Source organism: Salvelinus alpinus, chromosome 15 (genome assembly GCF_045679555.1).
Source record: "Salvelinus alpinus chromosome 15, SLU_Salpinus.1, whole genome shotgun sequence".
NCBI lineage: Eukaryota > Metazoa > Chordata > Actinopteri > Salmoniformes > Salmonidae > Salvelinus > Salvelinus alpinus.
In genome coordinates this window covers 27,305,617-27,332,324 of record NC_092100.1, presented here as the reverse complement: position 1 = coordinate 27,332,324, position 26,708 = coordinate 27,305,617, and the positions used below count along the sequence as shown (strand labels likewise).

General features: G+C 41.7%; 1 protein-coding gene across 1 annotated transcript in view; it reads left to right on the top strand.

Moving 5' to 3' along the window:
* Nucleotides 1-26,708, top strand: part of LOC139539869 (cadherin-13-like) — a 704,975-nt gene that overhangs the window by 445,998 nt on the left and 232,269 nt on the right. Inside the window, exon 8 of the mRNA XM_071343218.1 lies at nt 13,148-13,326. Within this exon, the coding sequence (XP_071199319.1) occupies nt 13,148-13,326 (179 nt within the window). The remainder of the gene's footprint in view (nt 1-13,147; nt 13,327-26,708) is intronic.

The window sequence follows — 26,708 nt, the reverse complement described above, 5'->3', positions numbered from 1 at the left end:
CATCTTGCCATCTTATGTAATACATGGACCACTAGCCACTTTAAACTATGCCACTTTATGTTTACATACCCTACAGTACTCATCTCATAGGTATATACCGTACTCTATACCATCTACTGCACCTTGCCTATGCCGTCTGTACCATCACTCATACTATGATTCATATGTTTGCCAATGGAAGGAATTATATTTAATTCAATTACCTAGCATAATTCACTTCACACTGTTTATAGCTTGGCATTTACCCAAGGGAATGTCCTTGTCCTCCATAATGGGTTTATTTATTTTATAAATGTTCTTGAAAGGACTGAAATAGCTCTCTCTCTCTCTCTCTCTCTCTCTCTCTCTCTCTCTCTCTCTCTCTCTCTCTCTCTCTCTCTCTCTCTCTCTCTCTCTCTCTCTCTCTCTCTCTCTCTCTCTCTCTCTCTCTCTCTCTCTCTCTCTCTCTCTCTCTCTCTCTCTCTCTCTCTCTCTCTCTCTCTCTCTCTCTCTCTCTCTCTCTCTCTCTCTCTCTCTCTCTCTCTCTCTCTCTCTCTCTCTCTCTCTCTCTCTCTCTCTCTCAGAGCAAGGCCATATTCACAATAACATCACACACTGCCCCTGAATATGCCTGTGGAGTAGGTCTTCATAGAAGAAACAATATCTTAGTGCATAGTTTCTTTGATTAAGAGAGCTTTTTGGCTGGTTGCTAGTTTGGAGGGACATGGATCCATTCTACTGTTGCTGTGAAATAATCAACTTTGTCCTGCCACCAGCAGACTCTGAGGGACATATTTAGATGCAGTAGAGAGACAAACAGTGAAGCAACTATCCACTCATCTTGTATTTCTTCCTCTATTGATAAGTGACATTGGCCCACCAGACATGGCCCACCAGTAGGTGTAATCCTTTGACAGGAGGTGTGTGGATGTGTGCTGATTGAACTTGGCTCTGGGGTGCCAGGTTGGGTTGGGCTTGTGTGGTCCTGTGTGTTGCCGGGAGAGGGCATGGTTCACTCCGCTGAACATGTCATCACAGCCATGGATCATGTCGTCTAGGCAGATGTTATCAGGATGACACAGTGGAGTTTATTTGCTATTTATTGCTGTGGGATTTGTGGCATGCTGCTGTGTTGCTGCTGAAGCAAAGAGAGAAGATGATTCCGGCAGACATTTTGTTTGTGTGTTTCGTACACGCTTTAATCCTGGTTGAATGGTTTGTCAGTCTGTTGTGAATGCCTACAGAAGAGCTTAAGTGCTCATGGGGAACAAAATAGTCATACTAAACAAAGGAAGTCCTTTTTAGAAATCCACCAAACTTTGTTATAGTTTACCTCACGATTGGTCAATGCTATGTTCCAAAATGGTGACAATCTCAATTGAATTCTTAAGTCAGATAACTTCATACCCAGTATTCAATGTTCCCTTTCACGTGTTGCTAAAATCCACACTTATGTTATTTTTCCCAAATCTGATCATTCTCTTGTCTGGGAAGAAACATGAAAAATACACTACCGCTCAAAGGTTTTAGAACACCTACTCATTGAAGGATTTTCTTTATTTTTACTATTTTCTACATTATAGAATAGTGAAGACATCAACACTATCAATTAACAGGTGTGCCTTGTTAAAAGTTATTTTGTGGAATTGAATGCATTTGAGCCAATCAGTTGTGTTGTGACAAGGTAAGGGTGGTATATAGAAGACAGCCCTATTTGTTAAAATAACAAGTCCATATTATGGCAAGAACAGCTCAAATAGGCAAAGAGAAACGACAGTCCATCATTACTTTAAGACATGAAGATCAGTCAATCCGGAAAATTTCAAGAACTTTGACGGTTTCTTCAAGTGCATTCGCAAAATACATCAAGCGCTATGATGAAACTGGCTCTCATGAGGACCGCCACAGGAAAGGAAGACCCAGAGTTACCTCTGCTGCAGAGGATAAGTTCATTACAGTTACCAGCCTCAGAAATTGCAGCCCAAATAAATGCTTCACAGAGTTCAAGTAATAGACACATCTCAACATCAACTGTTCAGAGGAGACTGTGTGAATCAGGCCTTCATGGTCGAATTTCTGCAAAGAAACCACTACTAAAGGACACCAATAAGAAGAAGAGACTTGCTTGGGCCAAGAAACACGAGCAATGGATATTAGACCGGTGGAAATTTTTCCTTTGGTCTGGATTCCAAATTGGAGATTTTTGGTTGTGTTATTTCATAGTTTTGATGTCTTCCCTATTATTCTAAATGTAGAAAATAGTAAAAATTTAAAAAAAACTTGAATGAGTAGGTGTTCTAAAACTTTTTGTCGGGTAGTGTACATGTATGCCATAGATCAATAATTGACCTTCTTGATCAATAATTTAATTTGTTCTGAACTGAATTGCCTAGTTAAATATAGGTTAAATAAACAAAATGCATTAAATCTACCACCCCTGTGTTCTGATCTGAGTTGGCTAGGCCTTTAAAGACAATTAGACTGTGATGAGCGGTAAGCAGTTGAGAACAAACTATTTGAGTCAATTCCCCTCACTGTCAGCCCAGTACTCATTAAAGCCGATTGTGTTTCAGTACAGCGGTCTGGTCTGCAGTTCCTAGCCTCCTACCTCTGCTGCTGCTAGTCTCATAGCATGTGAATTATTTCCAATACTCAAGTGCTGTAAATGAATGAATGGGAAAAGTTTTCATTTAACAGTTGTAAACTTTCTGGTAAACTTTTTTTAGTACCTGGAGAAGGGCCTATAATTCTCCTCAGTTTAACCGTCACAGTTTAACAGATGAAGTGTTAATTGTTGTGCTTAATTGGTTCATTGTTAATTATTGCAAATAATTACAATGCAATCTTTTTTTCTGGCAATTGTCTATCCAAGATGGTGACACTATTTCTTTGTGTTCTCATCATGGACCTTGGAGGTTTACTTCCATAAGGAAACTGCTATGAGAGAATCCTGAGCCACAGAAATGTTTAGTTGTGTCGCTAGTTTATTTGCATGACAGTATACCTGCTGAGGGAGGATGAGAATTAACCACCACATGAACATACAATAAAAAGGCCAGTGAAAATGTCCTTGGCTATGGTAATACAGCAGCAGAAGGCAGCGAATGGCTTGTTCAATGGAATTGTGTGTCTCTACAGTGGAACATTCAGTCTCCATTTTGTGCCCACTCCCCATTGGTAGTGCACAATGGACATGAAGTATTAACGGTTGAATAGGAGGATGGATGTTCGATATTTGTTGTGGCTGTGTGTTTTCGTTTGGGCTCTGCGTAGGGGGACATGGGCTAAGGAAAGGAAAAACCTCAGCGTTAATCTACCAAATACCCCCGGTGGTAAAGATTCAGCACAAAAACACATGGTTCTCTATAAGTGTTCTTTCTGAAGAGCAGCAGCAGCAACAGCAACAATGTGGAATGAGGTAAAGTGCATCTGCTGCATGCATTGACTAAGCTCATTCAGAATCATCCTATTCAGTTAGTTCACCCGGAGGACCACATAGTTGGAGAAGGAGCTGTAAAAATGCTCTCTCTCTCTCTCTCTCTCTCTCTCTCTCTCTCTCTCTCTCTCTCTCTCTCTCTCTCTCTCTCTCTCTCTCTCTCTCTCTCTCTCTCTCTCTCTCTCTCTCTCTCTCTCTCTCTCTCTCTCTCTCTCTCTCTCTCTCTCTCTCTCTCTCTCTCTCTCTCTCTCTCTCTCTCTCTCTCTCTCTCTCTCTCTCTCTCTCTCTCTCTCTCTCTCTCTCTCTCTCTCTCTCTCTCTCTCTCTCTCTCTCTCTCTCTCTCTCTCTCTCTCTCTCTCTCTCTCTCTCTCTCTCTCTCTCTCTCTCTCTCTCTCTCTCTCTCTCTCTCTCTCTCTCTCTCTCTCTCTCTCTCTCTCTCTCTCTCTCTCTCTCTCTCTCTCTCTCTCTCCCCATTTCCCATTGAGCTTTTTGTTATCTTTGATCCTGAGTTTCAATAGATTTTATATAACGTGACCAGAAAATGTTAGGACACTGAATCAGTATTACTTTCCCCCTATTCATTCATGGATCATTTAGGATATGAAGCACCCTATGAACTAATAATACTGTGTGACATCTTCATAATTACCTACTTGTCCATGCACATTAAACACACAGCCCTTTCATCATTTCATGGTTGACTGTAGTGAGTCAGCTGGAGTTGCCTGGGTTGTGTGGTTGGGTTGAGTGCTGCTGTGGCTGACTCCTGGGGTTGAGCTAAAGTAACAGCATAGAAAAGTAGAAAAGACCTGCTCCCTGCACCATAGTGGGGGCCTCTGTGATTGGTTCCCATGGTTCTCCAGCTGCAGTAAGTGGGTAGCACCTCAGCCTCAGATGCATGCTGGTGCACGTGGACACATACAGTACATGCACATATAGAAAAGACACACACAGACACACACACACACACCGTCAGTACCCAGCTATAGGGTAATCACAGGGAGACAGACACCACTATGTCTGAAATAACTGCTAGCAGGGAACTTGGAGCAGGGACCCCTCTGCCTCAGTATAGAGAGAGATGGTGAAAGAAAGAGATTGAAAGTAGAACATATTTCCTAATATGTTGGTTTTAAACAGTAGTGGTCTACAGACATTTATGTATTGACATATTTATCCTCAAAAGGAGTGGAGAGGAGAGGGGGAGAAGGGTAGAGAAGAAGTTAGGCTAGAAGAGAGGAGGGAAGGCCTTCGCCCTGTTTGCTGATCTCATCCTCTCCATTAGATGAGGGAAGTTTATAATACAGTAGTTTGGACCTGTGGATTCATCTCCAGCTATTTCAGATCCTCCCATTAACCATCCAATCCAGTTAACATTGATTCTGCCTTAGCACTGATGAGAACATGGGCTTCATGAGAAAGGACAATGACTCGTCACTGAGTCTAGGTAGCTGTAATTAGTTTATGATTAGGTACTGGCAATCAGCTATTGCTTTTTATCTAGTTCCGTTACCCAATTTTGGATGCTTGATTTATTTATTTATGTGTGTGTGTGTGTGTGTGTGTGTGTGTGTGTGTGTGTGTGTGTGTGTGTGTGTGTGTGTGTGTGTGTATGCGTATGTGCGGGAGTGTTTGTGCTGATAGTAGCTGGCTGCTATCTCCCTGCATGCCCATATTGATAGTAGGTACAGTACATGATGCCTCTGTCATTCCTATCAAGCCTGTCTGAGCAGACAGGTCAGAGGTCAACGGGGGTCAGTAGATGTTAATCACATCTGGAGCCCAGTCATTTGACCTTTGGCATGCGACCAGGGAGCTCCACCAGATGACATAGAGAGGGTTTGGGAGACGAGTCACAAGAGCTTGCCAACAGTTATATTAGACTGATGGCTGAGCTGTTAATTACCCCATGTTGTGGATGGTTACTGTAGCAGGTTTGTAGAATTAGACAGAGAACCACAGTGTCTACAGAGAGAGCAAGTTAAAGTAGAGTCTACTCCATGATTATCCATTGTAGAGACGTGGAATTGAACTCTCTTACCTCACCGATCCCACCCATCCTAGCATTATGTCCAAGGGTTATATCCTACTCTTGGTAGACTAGTAATAACCAGATTCACGTTCTGAGTTATTTATCTCTATCTCTACAAGCAGAAGGTGACAGCACAGGAACAAAGTTTCCAGCTTTATACATTTACATCTCTGTTTCGAGAGTCAAGAATAGTGATTAGAAGTATGATGCAAATTTGTAACTTGTATTTGTACTTATTAGGGATCTCCATTAGCTGCTGCCAAGGCAGTAGCTACTCTTCCTGAGATCTAAACAAGATTAAGGCAAATACAAAATAAAACCATACATCACACAGTACATTACTACTCGCTACTCTACATCAACATATCTGCAATACAAAATCCATAATACAGCAATATAACAATGTATGTGTATGTAGATTGTGTGTGTGTGTATGTAGATTGTGTGTGTGTGTGTGTGTGTGTGTGTGTGTGTGTGTGTGTGTGTGTGTGTGTGTGTGTGTGTGTGTGTGTGTGTGTGTGTGTGTGTGTGTGTGTGTGTGTGTGTGTGTGTGTGTGTGTGTGTGTGTGTGTGTGTGTGTGTGTGTGTTTGTGCCTGTTTGTGTCTACCTAAAGTATGTTTTGACCATGACAGTTAGTCAACTTGCTCAATTTCTTTATAATATCTAGTTGAGGTTTAGGGTTTAGTGAATGATTTGTTCCAAATGCAATGCTTTTAGGTTTTTTTTATATTTAGGACTAGCTTATTTCTTGGCACCCATTCTAAAACTGACTGCAGCTATTAGTTAAGTGTTGAAGGGATTTCACTCGCTGTGGTAGCTGATGTGTATAGTGTTGCGTCATCAGCATACATAGACACACAGGCCTTACTCAGTGCCAGTGGCAGTTCATTGCCAGTGGCAGGTCATAGACAGACATATGTTGGATAGGCTTTTCATTAAAGAACACGCTCTGTGTTCTGTTAGATAGTTAACTCTCGATCCACGATATAGCATGGGATGTAAATCTATAACACATACGTTTCTCCAGCAGCAGGTTATAATCAATAATGTCAAAAGCTGCACTGTTGTCTAACAAAACAGCTCCCACAATCTTCTTATCAGTTTCGTTCAGCCAATTTATTGGTCGGCTGTTTGAGCCAGTAAAGGTTGATTTACCTTTACTAGCGGAATTCTTTTGCTTCCCTCCTGGCCTGAGGGAACAAACTTTCCTGTAGGCTTAGATTGAAGAGAAGGTAACATATGTAGTGGCAATATACAGTAGTCTGCTATCATCCTCAGTGATGAATGAGCCATTTGATTAAATGAATGGTGGAGCTGAGTTTGCCTTTTTGCCCAAAAATGTCATTTCAGGTGCTCCAAAGCTTTTTACTAAAATCATTTATATCATTTATCTTTGTTTCATAGTACAGTTTCTTCTTCTTTTTGTTTAGTTTAGTCACATGATTTTTACATTTACAATATGATCCCAATCGGCTGTGCAGCCAGACTTATTTTCCATTTCTTTTGCCTCATCCCTCTCAACCATACAATTTTTCAATTCATCATCAACCCACGGGGGTTTAACAGTTTTTAGAGTCATTTTCTTAATGGGTGCATGCTTATTAGTAACTGGAAAAGCAATTTCATAAATGTGTCAAGTGCAGCATCTGGTTGCTCCTCATTACACACCACAGACCAGCAAATATTCTTTACATCTTCAACATAGAAAATCACTACAAAACCTCTTGTATTATCTCTGATACACTATATTAGGCACAGCGTTTGGAACTTTAGTTTTCCTAGATATGGCTACTATATTATGATCACTACATCCGATGAAGGTGGATACTGCTTTAGAGCAGATTTCTGCAGCATTAGGAAAGATGTGATCAATACGTGTGGAGGATTTCATTCCTGTGCTGTTTGTAAATACCCTGGTAGGTTGCCTGATAACCTGAACCAGGTTGCAGGCACTGGTTACAGTTTTAAGCTTTTTCTTGAGTTGACAGCTTGATGAAAGCCAGTTAATATTAAGGTCACCTAGAAAATATACCTCTCTGTTGGTATCACATACCAACAGAGAGCATTTCACACATCAAGCATATCACACATCAAATTTCAATATAATTGTATTGTTTGCATATACATATTTAGTAGATGTTATCGCAGGTGTAGTGAAATGCTTATGTTCCTTGCTCCAACAGTGTAGCAATACAAAACAATATAAAACAAAACGAATATATACTGTACATACAGCTGAAGTCAGAAGTTTACATACACCTTAGCCAAATACATTTAAACTCAGTTTTTCACAATTCCTGACATTTAATCCTAGTAAAAATTCCCTGTCTTAGGTCAGTTAGGATCACCACTTTATTTTAAGAATGTGAAATGTCAGAATAATAGTAGAGAGAATAATTTCTTTCAGCTGTTATTTCTTTCATCACATTCCCAGTGGGTCAGAGGTTTACATACACTAAATTAGTATTTGGTAGCATTGCCTTAAACAACTTAAACTTGGGTCAAACGTTTCGGGTAGCCTTCCACAAGCTTCCCACAATAAGTTGGGTGAATTTTTGCCCATTCCTCCTGACAGAGCTGGAGTAACTGAGTCCTTCCTGAGCTGTATGATGGCTGCGTGGTCCCATGGTGTTTATACTTGCGTACTATTCTTTGTACAGATGAACGTGGTACCTTCACCCGTTTGGAAATTGCTCCCAATGATGAACCAGACTTGTTGAGGCTCTACAATTTTTTTTCGGATTTCTTTTGATTTTCCCATGATGTCAAGCAAAGAGGCATTGAGTTTGAAGGTAGGCCTTGAAATACAGCGACAGGTAATCCAATTGACTCAAATGATGTAAATCAGAAGCTTCTAAAGCCATGACATCATCTTATGGAATTTTCCAAGCTGTTTAATTAAAGGCACAGTCAACTCAGTGTATGTAAACTTCTGAACCACTGGAATTGTGATACAGTGAATTATAAGTGAAATAATCTGTCTGTAAACAATTGTTGAAAAAAAACGACCTGCCAAAGCTATAGTTTGTTAACAAGAAATTTGTGGTGGTTGAAAAAATTATTTTTATGACTACAACCTAAGTGTATATAAACCTCCGACTTCAACTGTATATATTTATACGATGGTGTGTAGAGAAATTATGGGCAGTGTATGAGTAGAAAATATGTAGACAGGAGTAGTTATATAGGATAAGCCTTGACTAGAATATGTACATATGAAGTGCATGCCGAGAAACTTTAAGCTTTTCACCCTCTCGGCTCCGTCGATGTGGATGGGGGCGTGCTCCCTCTGCTGTCTCCTGAAGTCCACGATTAGCTCCTTCGTCTTTATGATGTTGAGGGAGAGGTTATTATTCTGGCACCAATTCACAAGGCCCATTTCCTCCTTCCTGTAGGCTGTCTCGTTGTTGTTGGTAATCAGGCCTACCACTGTTGTTTTTTCTGCAAACTTGATGATTGAGTTGGAGACGTGTGTGGCCACGCAGTCATGGGTGAACAGGGAGTATAGGAGAGGGCTGAGCACGCACCCTTGTGGGGCCCCCGTGTTGAGGGTCAGCGTAGCGGAGGTGTTGTAGCTTACCTTCACGACCTGGGGACTGCCTGCCAGTAAGTCCAGGACCCAGCTGCACAGGGCGGGGTTCAGACCCAGGACCCCGAGCATGGAGATGATGTTGGAGGGCACTATGGTGTTGAATGCTGAACAGCATTCTTACATAGGTATTCCCCTTGTCCAGATGGGATAGGGCAGCGTGCAGTGCGATGGCGATTGCATCATCCATGGATCTGTTGGGGTGGTATGCAAATTCCAGTGGGTATAGGGTGTCAGTAAAGTGGAGATGATCTGATCTTTAACTAGCCTCTCAAGGCACTTCATCATGACAGAAGTTAGTGTTACTGGGCGATAGCAATGTAGTTCCGTTACCTTCACTTTCTTGGGTGCAGGAACAATGGTGAACATCTTGAAGCAAGTGGGGAGATTGAATATGTCCGTAAACACTCCAGTCAGTTGGTCTGCACATACTCTGAGGACGCGGCTAGGCATGGCATCTGGGCCGGCAGCCTTGCGGGAAATAGTGCTCACAGTCCTCGTGAGCAGAGGTGGCCTGCATGGGTGGCACTGTTGCAACTCCACTTAGTCTCTGTACAGACGTTTTGCCTGTTTGATTTCCTCACAGAAGGACATAGCTGGACTGTTTGTACTCTTCCATGTTCCCAGTCAACTTGCCGTCGTTAAATGCGGTGGTTCGCACTTTAAGAATTGCCTGAATGCTTCCATCTATCCACGTTTTTTGGTTTGGATACGTTCTAATCGTCTCAGTGGAAAAAACATTGCTAATGCACTTCCTAATAGACTCAGTCACCGAGTCAGTGTATAGGTCAATGTTATTCTCAGAGGCAACCTGGAACATATCCCAGTGCACGTGATCAAAACAATCTTGAAGCAAAGATTTTAATTGATCAGACCAATGTTGAACAGTCATAACCACGGAAACTTCATATTGAAGTTTCTGCCGATATATATTATACAGATACTAACTATTAGCATTTGGTGGTCTATGGCAATTTACCACAATAATAAACGTTAGGTGAGGAAGGTGAACCTGTAGCCATATTACATCAACAATATTTGACATGAGATCCTCTCTAAGCTTTACAGGAAAATGACTCCGTATATAAACAGCAACACCACCCCCATTGGCATTCCTGTCTCTTCTGTAGATGTTGAAACCATGTATTGCCACTGTATAATCAAAGGTATTATTTAAGTGAGTTCCAGTGATAGTCAGTATTTGAACGTTATCTGTTACTAGCAAGCTATTGATTTCATGAACCTTGTTTCTTAGGCTATGTATGTTAACTTCTTATGGCTGCAGGGGCAGTATTGAGTAGCTTGGATGAAAGGTGCACATCAGACAAGGTTCAGACGGCATCCCTAGCAGTGTCCTCAGAGCATGCGCAGACCAGCTGGCTGGTGTGTTTACGGACATATTCAATCTCCCTATCCCAGTCTGCTGTCCCCACATGCTTCAAGATGGCCACCATTGTTCCTGTACCCAAGAAGGCAAAAGTAACTGAACTAAATGACTACTGCCCTGTAGCACTCACTTCTGTCATCATGAAGTGCTTTGAGAGACTAGTTATGGATCATATCACATCGACCTTACCTGTCACCCTAGACCTACTGCAATTTGCATACCGCCCCAATAGGTCCACAGACGATGCAATCGCCATCACACTGCACACTGCCCTATCTCATCTGGACAAGAGGGATACCTATGTAAGAATGCTGTTCATTGACTACAGCTCAGCAATTAACACCATAGTACCCTCCAAGCTCATCATTAAGCTTGAGGCCCTGGGTTTCAACCTCGCCCTGTGCAATTGGATCCTGGACTTCCTGACGGGCCGCCCCAGGTGGTGAAGGTAGGAAAAAACCTCTCCACTTCTCTGATCCTCAGAACTGGGGCCCCATAAGGGGGTGTGCTCAACCCCCTCTTGTACTCCCTGTTCACCCATGACTGCGTGGCCATGCATGCCTCCAACTCAATCATCAAGTTTGCAGACAACAGAACAGTAGAGGTGTCTCTAAATAATGCAGATTTAACCATTCTCGTATTTGTTTAAAATGGAAATAGTAGACTTACTGCTACAGTGGTAGTATTAAAATAAAAGCATATTCTAAAGGAAACGAACACCCCCATCTCTGTGTCATGGTTTAAACTTTTTTCTTCCCATGCTGCACTTGTCATCCTGGGAAAGTCCCATATTTCAGCCCCTTTTCAGGTGTCCCGACATTCCTTTCAACAAAAAAGTTATCAATCAATTCAGGCTACAAGATTGTAGACCTAATGTCACGGTATAATTCACACTCTGATAGTACCCATACAGAAACACAGGCCTTGTTTAAGTCTCTTTGGCAAGGCTTTTTAGTTTTAGCCGACATCCTCGACTGTTCACCTCAATTTTTTATGAGGCTTTGCTGAGGTGTTAGTGGTCGGTAAAGCAGCAATCCTTCTACAGGCTAATTAGAGTTCTCAGTAGACAGACACACACACACACAACCACACACACAACAAAGCTTTAAAAAAACAGTGTCACTAGCCAGCTACCACCTGGTACCCTACCCTGCACCTTAGAGACTGCTGCCCTATGTACATATATGAATTTAACCCTGGTCACATTAATAATGTTTACATACTGTTTTACCCACTTTATATTGCGTTGTAAAAGTATTCAGACACCTTTTGATTTCTTCCAAAAAATACAATATGGCCATTGTGGAGAGGTTGGAGTCTGTTTGATTGAGTGTGTGGACAGGTGTCTTTTATACAGGTAACGAGTTCAAACAGGTGCAGTTAATACAGGTAATGAGTGGAGAACAGGAGGGCTTCTTAAAGAAAAACTAACAGGTCTGTGAGAGCCGGAATTCTTACTGGTCGGTAGGTGATCAAATACTTATGTCATGCAATAAAATGCAAATGAATTACTTAAAAATCATACAATGTGATTTTCTGGATTTTTGTTTTAGATTCCGTCTCTCACAGTTGAAGTGTACTTATGATAAAAAATTACAGACCTCTACATGCTTTGTAAGTAGGAAAACCTGCAAAATCGGCAGTGTATGAAATACTTGTTCTCCCCACTGTATATCTTGTTCCGGACGGTTTAGTCCCCCCTGGCCCACTCGTAATTTGCACTCTGCATTCTATGAGTGAATCACAATGTTCCAAACTCAATTTTCAGTCTCCACAGAGATGCCTTGCTGTTCTCAGAAGAGATGTATGTTCTGAAAGAATATGAGGTGGGAGAGAGATTGGCTTCACAGCAGTTAACGTATTTTCTTGCCTGTAGAGTGGAGGTGTGAGGTTCATCACTGAGGTGTGACAAGAGGATGGGGGGTTGAGGGGATGTCAAGGTTTGACTGGGATTTCAGCTCCGATGCAGGAAGGGCACCATATCTTTGTTCCATTACTAAATAACATGTGGTATATCGTTATGACCAATGTTTGGAAGAGAATGCATTAGTAAAAAGGATGTGTGTTCAGAGAGAGTCACCCAGAGTATTCTGACTGATGTCTGGCACCATTTTTGGCCTTTGTCTCAGTGCAGGTTTGAACAGGCTCATATTTTCATCATAATTGTGATTTGGTGACGTAAAGAACTTTGACAGCACAACGGCAGAGTCATGTCTGAAGTGTAAAACTACTAATGACTCAATAACTCATGCCTTCTGGGAATGTTATGGGCGGAGTTGGAAAGATGGATGTCAGAGATATTGCAATTTAAATGTACTTTTAATTCGTCTGTCTGTATATTTCAACACATGCCATATGAGGGTGCAGTGAGATACCAGATGGGTTGGACAATTCTCATCAATTATATTTAAAAATTGTATACTCAAAAACTGGAAATCAGCCAATTATCGGTCGTTCATGCAATGGAAAGGTCAAATGCTTTATTATCAAAGAATGTACCAAAATTGTGCAGTTTGAGGCCATGTGGCAGAAAGTGATAAGGGTGCCCTTAGGGGTGGGGGCTAGTGGATCTGGGCAGGTGTGATGTAGTGATGTTTGTATGATGTAGTCATTTGTATGTATATGTTTTGTATTGTTTATAAAAGATCAAATAAAATCATATACAAAAATAGGAACTGAGATAGTGCTGCAACCTTCTAACAGTAAACTATCTGTTTCTATAGGAACCGTGGTGATGACGATGACAGCGGAGGATGCTGATGACCCCAGGTTGCAGAACGCGGTGCTGCGCTACAACATTGTGAGGCAGTCGCCCGACAAACCCTCACCCAACATGTTCTACATCAACCCAGAGAGCGGCAACATTGTCACTGTCATCTCCCCCACGCTGCTGGACAGAGAGGTGGGTGTGCTTTGATTGATCTGATGGGCCCTCAAAACACTGCTTCTGTCTCACTGCCTCACTACCATGAAGTTTTAAAGGCCCAGTGCAGACAAAAACTATTTTCTTGTGTTTTATATATACAGTATATTCAGAAAGTATTCAGACCACTAGACTTTTTCCACATTTTGTTAAATTACAGCTTTATTCTAAAATGGATTTTTAAAGAATCCTCATCTATCCATAATGACAAAGCGAAAATAAAATACCTTATTTACATAAGCATTCAGACACTTTGCTATGAGACTCTAAATTGAGCTCAGGTTGCATCCTGTTTTCATTGATCATCCTTGAGATGTTTCTACAACTTGATTGGAGAACACTTGTGGTAAATTCAATTGATTGGACATGATTTGGAAAGTCACACACCTGTCTATATAAGGTCCCTCTGTTGATAGTGGATATCAGAGCAAAAATTAAGCAATGAGGTCCAAGGAATTGTCTGTAGAGATCCGAGACAGGATTGTGTCGAATGCACAGATCTGGGGAAGGGTACCAAATATGTGTGCAGCATTAAAGGTCCCCATGAACAAAGAGGCCTCCATCAATCTTAAAGTTTGGAACCATAAAGACTCTTCCTAGAGCTGGCCGCTGAGCAATCGGGGGAGAAGGGCCTTGGTCAGGGAGGTGACAAAGAACCCGATGGCCACTCTGTTAGAGCTTCACAGTTCCTCTGTGGAAATGGGAGAACCTTCCAGAAGGAAAACCATCTCTGCAGCACTCCACCAATTAGGCCTTTATGGTAGAGGGGTCAGACGGAAGCCACTCCTCAGTAACAGGCACATGAAAGCCCACTGGAGTTTGCCATAAGGCCTCTAAAGGACTCTCAGACCATGAGAAACAAGATTCTCCGGTCTGATGAAACCAAGATTGAACTATTTGGCCTGAATGTTAAGCGTCATGTCTGGAGCAGAGCTGACACCATCCCTACGGTGAAGCATGGTGGTGGCAGCATCATGCTGTGGGGATGACTTCAGCGGCATGGACTGGGAGACTAGTCAGGACCGAGGGACAGGTGCATGGAGCAAACTATAGAGAGAGATCCTGCTCCAGAGCGCTTAGGACCTCAGACTGTGGCGAAGGTTCATCTTCCAACAAGACAACAACCCAAAGCACACACCCAAGACAACACAGGAGTGTCTTCGGGACACGTCTGAATGTCCTTGAGTGCCCAGCCAGAGGCCGGATTTGAACCGGATTGAACATCTCTGGAGTGACCTGAAAATAGCTGTGCAGCAATGCTCCCCATCCAACCTGACAGAGCTTGAGAGGATCTGCAGAGATTATTGGAAGAAACTCCACAAATACAGGTGTGCCAAGCTTTTGTAGCGTCATACCCAAGAAGACTTGAGGCTGTTATCGCTTGCTTTATAAAGCAGGCAGACAGGAATCGAGGTGTTCAGTTACTGTTCGATTGAACATTAGAATGGGCAAAGCGAGTGACCTAAGCAACTTTGAGCATGATATGATTGTCGGTACCAGGCTTGCCAGATCCAGTATCTCAGAAATGGCCTTCCTCCTGGGCTTTTCACACACAACAGTGTCTAGGGTTTACCAAAAATGGTGTGACAAACAAAAAACATCCTGTCAGCCGCAGTCCTATGCCCAAAAAGAGCATGTTGATGAGAGAGATCGAAGGAGAATGGCAAGAATCGTGCAAGCTAACAGGCGGGTCACACACAGACAAATAATTACCCCATCTAGGGGTCCGACCCATTGGGTGTCTTTTGCCAAAATACTAACAAAATGAGCACGTAATAGCGAATTTCCATTGAGGCTGCTAGCTAAATATGCTAACGAGTGCAAACAAAAATAAACTAAGTGCATAGACAGGCAATCCAGCTCATAAAGTTATACATATATAGGTAGAAGCTACAAAATGTCATTGTTTGGTGAGATTGGACATTTACAAGCGAATGTGATCGAGAGACATTGTGCAAATGAACAAAGTTTTGGCTCATGTTTGTCTGAAGGAAGAACAGTACTCCAGCAGCATGTCTACAGCTGTTTCTGTGTGGAGTCTGGGGTTCCTAGAGTAACGGGCCTGCCTGCTCTGCCCAGAGAAGAGGGGGGCGGAGCAGAGTGCCGAGAACGGAGAGGAGAAAAAAACGCAAGGAAATCAAGATAGCAGTGACAGCTGTACAATTAACTCATCCAAAAGGGCTTTGAATTCTCAAACACGGCAGGAAGCTAACACAATATGATTCCCCATCGCCTTATTAATTCAGCCTATTACTTAGATATCAATTTAACCTTAGGGGTCGTGTCAAAGTATAAGTATATTTTTTTACGCAGGAATATATATCTTGCTGCATTTTTTAAACGCAGATCTAAAATGTTTCTTATTGTAATTCCTGCTCAGCATCCGACTCATTTTGTGTTTCAGTTGCACTTCTACATTCCTGAAGGCGCATTCTGTCAGCAGACAACGCTCTGACTGATATGTAGCTACTTTTCTCAGGTACTTTTCTCAGTGAAGCCAGCCTATTGTTTTTAGGTAAAACGCCATATTAACTTTAAGAAACACATTAGGAAATGTAGGTGGCAACATTATTTATATGATAGGCCTAAACATTAGAAATATGCTTTTTCATTGTAAGCTCATTTACTTGTGGCTGTCAGCCAAATAACGTTGCACTTCTGTACTCATCTGATGAAAATTAAGCTATTTTCCTACTAATATGTTGCACTAGTGTATTTTCAGTGAAGGAGAACTATAGTTGCACGTCCCTGATCCCTCTATTGAAGCAAAAAACACTGTTGACATTCAATATCAAACGCAACCCCTGTGAATACACAGCTGGAGTCACCTGCTCCCTCATTCTCCCGTTGTGCTATTTACCAACAAACACGTGACTGCCTCAACTGTTCTGGTGAACTGCCTCAGCTTCGTAATCTAAAATAATGTGACAGGTGAAATGAAGAACGCTTATCTCCTAAAGCATTGCACAAGTTGACTGCAGGTATTTACTGAAATAATAGCAAAAAATATTGAAATGTATTGAAAAACTTAAAAGAAGTAGTTTCAATGTTATTGAGGGTATTGAAAAACCATCCCTTGGCTATTTCCAAATATGGTATATATGATAAACCACCTAAGCCTAGTAAATATGCTATTATCTAGAATACAGATAATGACATATACTGTATAAACTATCTGTACTGCTTATGCCTAGATATAATGTAAGGGGAAAAAACTAACACGCAGCCTATAGAAATAGACTTACTGGACAAAGGCCCATTTACTGGTAGGCATATGCTAAATATACATCAATGGAATGACATATTAAGTGATTGAAATGTGACTGCAATGTAACCAAGATGTGCGCATGTGCACAATACCATGACATGGAATTGTAACTATGCCATGAGGCACAGGCTAAGTTATATGCTACATATCACAAATACAGTACATGGTAGCATGAGGCTACATAAAGGTGCTGAATGTCCATAAACACAGCTACAGTATTTGCATAAACAGGGAATACAAAATGAATATATTTCCCTTGAAACGATACATGAGATCTTCACCACCTTCCTTACAATCTAACATTCTGGCATAACTGGCTAGCAGTAGCATGAGACACATGGAAAGAAATAATTCATAAACATGTTAAATATTAACTTGACTTTCTTAACATCACCCAACTGAAGTAATTGACATGTAGGACAGCAGGGGAGAGTGAGGTAAGTTGAGACATTTTTTACATTCAGCATCACTTCATCAAGGGAAATGTACTGTAGTATTCTTTCTAACAAAGATATCTACATATATTTCAGGATGTTGTGTAACCCTGGACATAATCACAATTCATGTAAACATTACAGTTTGAAAACATAGCTTGTCCCAAAAAAAGTGGTCTCTTGGCAGAACTTACCCCGTTAAGTTGCAGGACAAAGTTATACATTTCTGTACTGAATGAAATATTGCCTCTACCTTTTTAAAACCATGTCAATCATGTCTATTTCCCAAACACAATTCAACACAACCACAATCAATGTTTTGTCTTTTAATAATTTTAAGCATATTTTAACACAGGCTTAACACCTAACAACACTTTGTACTTTTTTAAAACACTTTTTAGCATAGGCCAGGCACTGTTGTTACCTCATATCCTAGCGGTAATGCCTTGCATTAGGCTTGGGAAGAAAACTCAACTTGCCATTGGCTCAACCATTGGCTCAACTTACCCCAAGGCCACCATTTTTACTATAATAGCCCACACAACTACAAGGAAAAACTTTCATGCTAGGTTTCGGACATCATACTGAAGCTTATAAAGACACAAACTGATGTATTGTACAATCTTAAAATGATCTACTTTGGTTTAGATACAAGCATCATGAAACCTCTAACACAACAAATGCATTTACTTTGTGAAACGTTTTTGGGAGCTAACTTTTTCCATGTTGTTTCTCCCTTCACAGTCTCCATGAAATTATGATCTCAAATATTTGGTCAAAATATTCATTTTGTGTATGGTTTCCTAGAAACAAGGGTGGCTCAATGTACCCTTTAGGCATAATCCCACTCTCCCTTACTTACAATTAGATACACACACTAACAGAAGTCATACACAGAAACTTGAGGAACAATCCACTGAGTCCTTTCTCTTCTGACCGCGATCTCGCTCTGACAGCAGGAGCGCGGTTCAGTGAGAAGCACGGGAATGGTGAACTATGATTATCTGGTAAAAGTGGGGTGACTTGGAGTTACCACTATGACCATGTACAAAAAGTCAGAGCAAAATTCTTGTTTGAGAAATTGCTCTTTGCTAAGAAGATGTTTTTGACCATTGATCATTTGACAATTTTAATCGAAAAGCAAGGTACTTAATTATTACCCAGAAATTATTTGATATTTAGATAAAACAGCTGAATTGGACCTTTAAAAAACAGTTTGTTATTGTCATTAAAGAGCCTAGAGATAGGCGAACGGAGGAAGCAGGAGAGGGGTTGTTGTGCTGGGGGGGTGAGGAGGGGGATGAGGGAAGGCGTAGGGGTGGGGTGGGTGTCGGTGCATTCCAATGAGCAAGCAGAGGCAGCGTCTCTCCATTTCTTAACTGGAGCAAGGCAACTACATGATTGCTTTTTCAGCGGGGTGACGAATGCCAGAACATCGATTCACTGTGCTCGTGGAAGAGGAATATTAGCTGTTGTCAGACACTTAAAGCACGGTTTAATTGAGGTAATACAAACTCATCCACCAGCATTGGCTGTGTCCAACAAGTCCAACAGAAACCTCTCAGCTGGGACAGGGGAATCACTAGCAAACGGCAATGAGTGGATCTCTGAGCAATAACTCTCATACTGTAGATGATGAATTGATAAATGTGTTAGTGTTGTGTCTAATGCATACATTGAGCGCCTGTTGAGAAATCAATGAATGATTACAGAGTTGTATTGAATGTAATCAAATCAAATGTTATTGGTCACATGTATTTAGCAGATGTTATTGCTGGTGTAGCAAAATGCTTGTGTTTCTAGCTCCAACAGTGCAGTAATATCTAACAATTTCACAACAATACACACACTACACACAATACACACAAATCTAAAGTAAAGGAATGGAATTAAGAATATAGAAATATTTGGGTGAGCAATGTCAGATCGGCATAGACTAAAATACAGTACAATAGAATAGAATATAATTTTTTTCAGTCATATTCAATACCAAGTGTATCAAACCCCATTCTTTGAATGATGCTGTGTCTGCATGTATGTATTACAATTATACACTTCAACAGTGTTTACCACTCCTGCTCCTGGGACATCAATGACTACACATTGTAAATATTCAATAGACTAGAAACATGATTTAAGTAAAGGCTGATTTGTCATTTATAGATACAGAAAAAAACAGTACATCCTGCCAGCACGCCCACAGGCGAGCAACTCAGGCGGAGACTGACTCGTGGAAGAAGGCAAGGAATGAGATGGGAGTAACAATCCAGGCTATTTGCCCTGAGACCGGCATAATAATGTAATGAAACAAGGAGGCAGCAGGTTTCGAACACTCAACATTCTAGCCCGAAGTCCAGCACGCTATCAACTGTGCCCAAATGTATTAATTGGGGTTGGGGGCGATTGTGGTTAAAACACTTTATCTATTGGAATCTTTAACATGTGGAAAGGGGAAAAGGTATTACTATTAGTTTTTCACAAGCGTAGCAGGATGGGCTGTTAGCTGAACAATAGACTATTCAACCTTTACTGAATAATTGTCTAATAGCCGACCTAGGTGTTGTCATGACGTTGGCCTGTGGGTAAGGTTTATGACCCCCCATAAATACCTTACCCCCTTTCCTCGCTTAACCTCTCTGGGGCAGGTGGGACGCAAACGTCCCACCGGCCAATAGCCAGGGAAAATACAGCGCGGCATATTCAAATAACATGATATAAAAATCAAACTTTCATTAAATCACACATGTAAGATACCAAATTAAAGCTACACTCGTTGTGAATCCAGCCAACATGTCAGATTTCAAAAAGGCTTTTCGGCGAAAGCATAAGATGCTATTATCTGATGACAGCACAATGTCAACAAAGAGAGAGTAGCATATTTCAACACTGCAAGCACGACACAAAACGCAGAAATAAAATATAAATCATGCCTTACCTTTGACGAAATTCTTTTGTTGGCACTCCAATATGTCCCATAAACATCACAAATGGTCCTTTTGTTCGATTAATTCCGTCGATATATATCCAAAATGTCAATTTATTTGGACCGTTTCATCCAGAAAAACACAGCTTCCAACTATCGCCACTTCTCTACAAAATATATCAAAAGTTACATGTAAACTTTACCAAAACATTTCAAACTAATTTTGTAATACAACGTTAGGTATTTTTAAACGTTAATAATCGATCAATTTGAAGACGGGATGATCTGTGTCCAATACAAAAGAAAACAAACTGACGCAACTTTTTTCGTAACGTGGCTCTCTCAAAAAATGTACTTAATGTGACCCTCATTTACGATAGCCCTACTTCTTCAGTACACAAAGGAATAACCTCAACCGATTTCCAAGGACTGGTGACATCCAGTGGAAGCGGTAGGAACTGCAAGCAAGTCAATTAAAAATCTGGTGTCTCTAAAAAACCTAATTGAAAAGACAGTGACATCAAAAAAATACAAATTCTGAATGGTTTGTCCTCAGGGTTTTGCCTGCTACATAAGTTCTGTTATTCTCACAAATATAATTCAAACAGTTTTAGAAACTTCAGAGTGTTTTCTATCCAAATCTACTAATAATATGCATATCTTATATTCTGGGGATGAGTAGCAGGCAGTTGAATTTTTGCATGCTATTTTTCCGAAAGTGAAAATGCTGGCCCCTGCCCACAAGAAGTTAACTCTACTGAAGGACTCTTGAAAAGCATTTGTTAAAGATAGAGAGTCGGGGAACATCAAAAGGTGGGGGGAAAGGAACCATATTTCGGTAATCCAACCAGTTGGAAATATGCGTTGGTACTTAATTTTTAATTTTTAATTTTATTTCACCTTTATTTAACCAGGTAGGCAAGTTGAGAACACGTTCTCATTTACAACTGCGACCTGGCCAAGAAAAAGCAAAGCAGTTGGACACATACAACAACACAGAGTTACACATGGAGTAAAACAAACATACAGTCAATAATACAGTAGAAAAATAAGTCTATATACAATGTGAGCAAGTGAGGTGAGATAAGGGAGGTAAAGGCAAAAAAAAGGCCATGGTGGCGAAGTAAATACAATATAGCAAGTAAAACACTGGAATGGTAGATTTGCAGTGGAAGAATATGCAAAGTAGAGATAGAAATAATGGGGTGCAAAGGAGCAATATAAATAAATAAATAAATACAGTACGGAAAGAGGTAGTTATTTGACGAGTATGAAGTGAGGGCCAGCCAACGAGAGTGTACAGGTCGCAGTGGTGGGTAGTATATGGGGCTTTGGTGACAAAACGGATGGCACTGTGATAGACTGCATCCAATTTATTGAGTACGGTATTGGAAGCTATTTTGTAAATGACATCACCGAAGTCGAGGATTGGAAGGATGGTCAGTTTTACAAGGGTATGTTTGGCAGCATGAGTGAAGGATGCTTTGTTGCGGAATAGGAAGCCAATTCTAGATTTAACTTTGGATTGGAGATGTTTGATGTGAGTCTGGAAGGAGACTTTACAGTCTAACCAGACACCTAGGTATTTGTAGTTGTCCACATATTCTAAGTCAGAGCCGTCCAGAGTAGTGATGTTGGATAGGCTGGCAGGTGCAGGCAGCGATCGGTTGAAGAGCATGCATTTAGTTTTACTTGTATTTAAGAGCAATTGGAGGCCACGGAAGGAGAGTTGTATTGCATTGAAGCTCGCCTGGAGGGTTGTTAACACAGTGTCCAAAGAAGGGCCAGAAGTTTACAGAATGGTGTCGTCTGCGTAGAGGTGGATCAGAGACTCACCAGCAGCAAGAGCGACATCATTGATGTATACAGAGAAGAGTCGGTCCAAGAATTGAACCCTGTGGCACCCCCATAGAGACTGCCAGAGGCCCGGACAACAGACCCTCCAATTTGACACACTGAACTCTATCAGAGAAGTAGTTGGTGAACCAGGCAGGGCAATCATTTGAGAAACCAAGGCTGTCGAGTCTGCCGATGAGGATGTGGTGATTGACAGAGTCGAAAGCCTTGGCCAGGTCAATGAATACGGCTGCACAGTATTGTTTCTTATCGATGGCGGTTAAGATATCGTTTAGGACCTTGAGCGTGGCTGAGGTGCACCCATGACCAGCTCTGATACCAGATTGCATAGCGGAGAAAGTATGGTGGGATTCGAAATGGTCGGTAATCTGTTTGTTGACTTGGCTTTCGAAGACCTTAGAAAGGCAGGGTAGGATAGATATAGGTCTGTAGCTGTTAGGGTCAAGAGTGTCCCCCCCTTTGAAGAGGGGGATAACCGCAGCTGCTTTCCAATCTTTGGGAATCTCAGACGACACGAAAGAGAGGTTGAAAAGGCTAGTAATAGGGGTGGCAAAACATGCTCTCAATGGTGCAGTTGTAGAACTTTGTGAGGATCTGAGGTGCCCATGCCAAATCTTTTCAGCCTCTTGAGGCGGATGAGGGATTGTGGTGCCCTCTTCGCGACTTTGTTGGTGTGTTTGAACCATGATAGGTCCTTAGTAATGTGGACAAAATAACTCAGTTTCCTGTAGTCCACGATCAACTGTAGTCCACGATCAACTTTCTTGCTGACGATGAGGGAGAGAGAGGTTGTTGTCCTGTCACCACACTACCAGGTCTCTGACCTCCCTATAGGCTGTCTCATTGTCGGTGATCAGGCCTACCACCTTCATCGGGCAAACGTAATGATGGTGTTGGAATTGGGCATGGCCAGGCAGTTGTGAGTGAACAGGAAGTGCAGGAGGGGACTAAGCATGCATCCCTGAGGGGCCCCTGTGTTGAGGGTGTTGTTGCCTACCCTCACCACCTGTGGATGGCCCGTCAGGAAGTCCAGGATCCAGTTGCAGGGGGAGGTGTTCTGGACCCTTTGCTAAGTGATGAGCTTGGAGTGTACTATGGTGTTGAATGCTGAGCTGTAGTCAATGAACAGAATTCTGACATAGGTGTTCCATTTGTGCATGTGGGAAAGGGCAGTGTGGAGTGCAATAGAAATTGCGTCATCTGTGTATCTTTTGGGGTGGTATGCACATTTAATTGGGTCCAGGGTTTCTGGGATGATTGTGTTGATGTGAGCCATGACCAGCCTTTCATAGCATGTCATAGCTACAGATGTGAGTGCTACAGGGCAATACTCATTTATACAGGTTACCTTGGTATTCTTGGGCACATGGACTATGGTGGTCTGCTTGTAACATGTAGGTATTACAGACTGGGTCAGGGAGAGGTTGAAAATGTCAGTGAAGACACTTGCCAACTGATTCGCGTATGCTCTGAGTCTGTGAATGTTAACCTGTTTAAAGGTATGTCGTGGAAACTTGAGTACTAAGAGAGACTTAGTCATTTCTTTAAACAATCATCTTCTTTTAATATCGATTCATTATTGCAATAATGAGGCTGGTCGATCCCACACCCTTGAGTGTTGGACCGAGTAACCTAACCTTTACACAGCTGCAGAGTACTATATATAGCTGACACTAACAATACTCAGTCATGGTTGGTTCAATCCCCCTCATGCAGACCAACAAGCGTAAGCCACTCTGGGTTCATCCTGTCGTTATCTGCACGTGGGTTGTTGTCTTAACCCCTCCCTAGCTTAGTTTCCCAGATGCAACAATGATTTTGAGACAATGAGGAATTGTTCTACTCCTAAGCTATCTCTAGTAAAACACATTCTTGCCTATGTAATGCAATCTTTAACTTCTCTCGAGTCACCATCCCGGATCCGGGAGCACCCTCATCAGTAAAAAAGCTGACTAGCATAGCCTAGCATAGCGCCACAAGTAAATACTAGCATCTAAATATCATGAAATCACAAGTCCAAGACACCAGATGAAAGATACACATCTTGTGAATCCAGCCATCATTTCCGATTTTTAAAATGTTTTACAGGGAAAACACAATATATATTTCTATTAGCTAACCACGATAGCAAAAGACTCAACCGCATATTTTCACCATTTTTTTACCGCATAGGTAGCTATCACAAATTTGACCAAATAAAGATATAAATAGTCACTAACCAAGAAACAACTTCATCAGATGACAGTCTTATAACAGATTTATTGTATAGCATATGTTTTGTTCGAAAAATGTGCATATTTCAGGTATAAATCATAGTTTTACATTGCAGCCACCATCACAAATCTCACCAAAGCAGCTAGAATAACTACAGAGACCAACGTGAAATACCTAAATACTCATCATAAAACATTTATGAAAAATACATGGTGTACAGCAAATGAAAGACAAACATCTTGTGAATCCAGCCAATATTTCAGATTTTTAAGTGTTTTACAGCGAAAAAACAATATAGCATTATATTAGCTTACTACAATAGCCAACCACACAACAGCATTCATTCAACGCAACGGTAGCGATAGCAATAGCAACAAAACCAGCAAAAGATATTAATTATTTCACTAACCTTCATAAACTTCATCAGATGACAGTCCTATAACATCATATTACACAATACATACAGTGGGGAGAACAAGTATTTGATACACTGCCGATTTTGCAGGTTTTACTACTTACAACGCATGTAGAGGTCTGTCATTTTTATCATAGGTACACTTCAACTGTGAGAGACGGAATCTAAAACAAAAATCCAGAAAATCACATTGTATGATTTTTAAGTAATTCATTTGCATTTTATTGCATGACATAAGTATTTGATCACCTACCAACCAGTAAGAATTCCGGCTCTCACAGACCTGTTAGTTTTTCTTTAAGAAGCCCTCCTGTTCTCCACTCATTACATGTATTAACTGCACCTGTTTGAACTCGTTACCTGTATAAAAGACACCTGTCCACACACAATCAAACAGATTCCAACCTCTCCACAATGGCCAAGACCAGAGAGCTGTGTAAGGACATCAGGGATAAAATTGTAGACCTGCACAAGGCTGGGATGGGCTACAGGACAATAGGCAAGCAGCTTGGTGAGAAGGAAACAACTGTTGGCGCAATTATTAGAAAATGGAAGAAGTTCAAGATGACGGTCAATCACCCTCGGTCTGGGGCTCCATGCAAGATTTCACCTCGTGGGGCATCAATGATCATGAGGAAGGTGAGGGATCAGCCCAGAACTACACGGCAGGACCTGGTCAATGACCTGAAGAGAGCTGGGACCACAGTCTCAAAGAAAACCATTAGTAACACACTACGCCGTCATGGATTAAAATCCTGCAGCGCACGCAAGGTCCCCCTGCTTAAGCCAGTGCATGTCCAGGCCTGTCTGAAGTTTGCCAATGACCATCTGGATGATCCAGAGGAGGAATGGGAGAAGGTCATGTGGTCTGATGAGACAAAAATAGAGCTTTTTGGTCTAACTCCACTCGCCGTGTTTGGAGGAAGAAGAAGTATGAGTACAACCCCAAGAACACCATCCCAACCGTGAAGCATGGAGGTGGAAACATCATTCTTTGGGGATGCTTTTCTGCAAAGGGGACAGGACGACTGCACCGTATTGAGGGGAGGATGGATGGGGCCATGTATCGCGAGATCTTGGCCAACAACCTCCTTCCCTCAGTAAGAGCATTGAAGATGGGTCGTGGCTGGGTCTTCCAGCATGACAACGACACGAAGCACACAGCCATGGCAACTAAGGAGTGGCTCCGTAAGAAGCATCTCAAGGTCCTGGAGTGGCCTAGCCAGTCTCCAGACCTGAACCCAATAGAAAATCTTTGGAGGGAGCTGAAAGTCCGTATTGCCCAGCGACAGCCCCGAAACCTGAAGGATCTGGAGAAGATCTGTAGGGAGGAGTGGGCCAAAATCCCTGCTGCAGTGTGTGCAAACCTAGTCAAGAACTACAGGAAACGTATGATCTCTGTAATTGCAAACAAAGGTTTCTGTACCAAATATTAAGTTCTGCTTTTCTGATGTATCAAATACTTATGTCATGCAATAAAATGCAAATTAATTACTTAAAAATCATACAATGTGATTTTCTGGATTTTTGTTTTAGATTCCGTCTCTCATAGTTGAAGTGTACCTATGATAATAATTACAGACCTCTACATGCTTTGTAAGTAGGAAAACCTGCAAAATCGTCAGTGTATCAAATACTTGTTCTCCCCACTGTAGGTCAGTAGCAGTTTGGGTCAAGAGTGTCCCCCCCTTTGAAGAGGGGGATGACCGCAGCTGCTTTCCAATCTTTGGGAATATCAGACGACACGAAAGAGAGGTTGAACAGGTTAGTAATAGGGGTGGCAACAATTTCAGCAGATAATTTTAGAAAGAAAGGGTCCAGATTATCTAGCCCGGCTGATTTGTAGGGGTCCAGATTTTGCAGCTCTTTCAGAACATTAGCTGACTGGATTTGGGAGAAGGAGAAATAGGGAAGGCTTGGGCGAGTAGCTGTGGGGGGTGCAGTGCTGTTGACCGGGGTATGGGTAGCCAGGTGGAAAGCATGGCCAGGCGTAGAAAAATGCTTATTGAAATTCTCAATTATAGTGGATTTGTCGGTGGTGACAGTGTTTCCTATCTTCAGTGCAGTGGGCAGCTGGGAGGAGATGTTCTTATTCTCCATGGACTTTACAGTGTCCCAGAACTTTTTTGGGTTTGTGTTGCAGGAAGCAAATTTCTGCTTGAAAAAGCTAGCCTTGGCTTTTCTAACTGCCTGTGTATATTGGTTTCTAGCTTCCCTGAAAAGTTGCATATCACAGGGGCTGTTTCGATG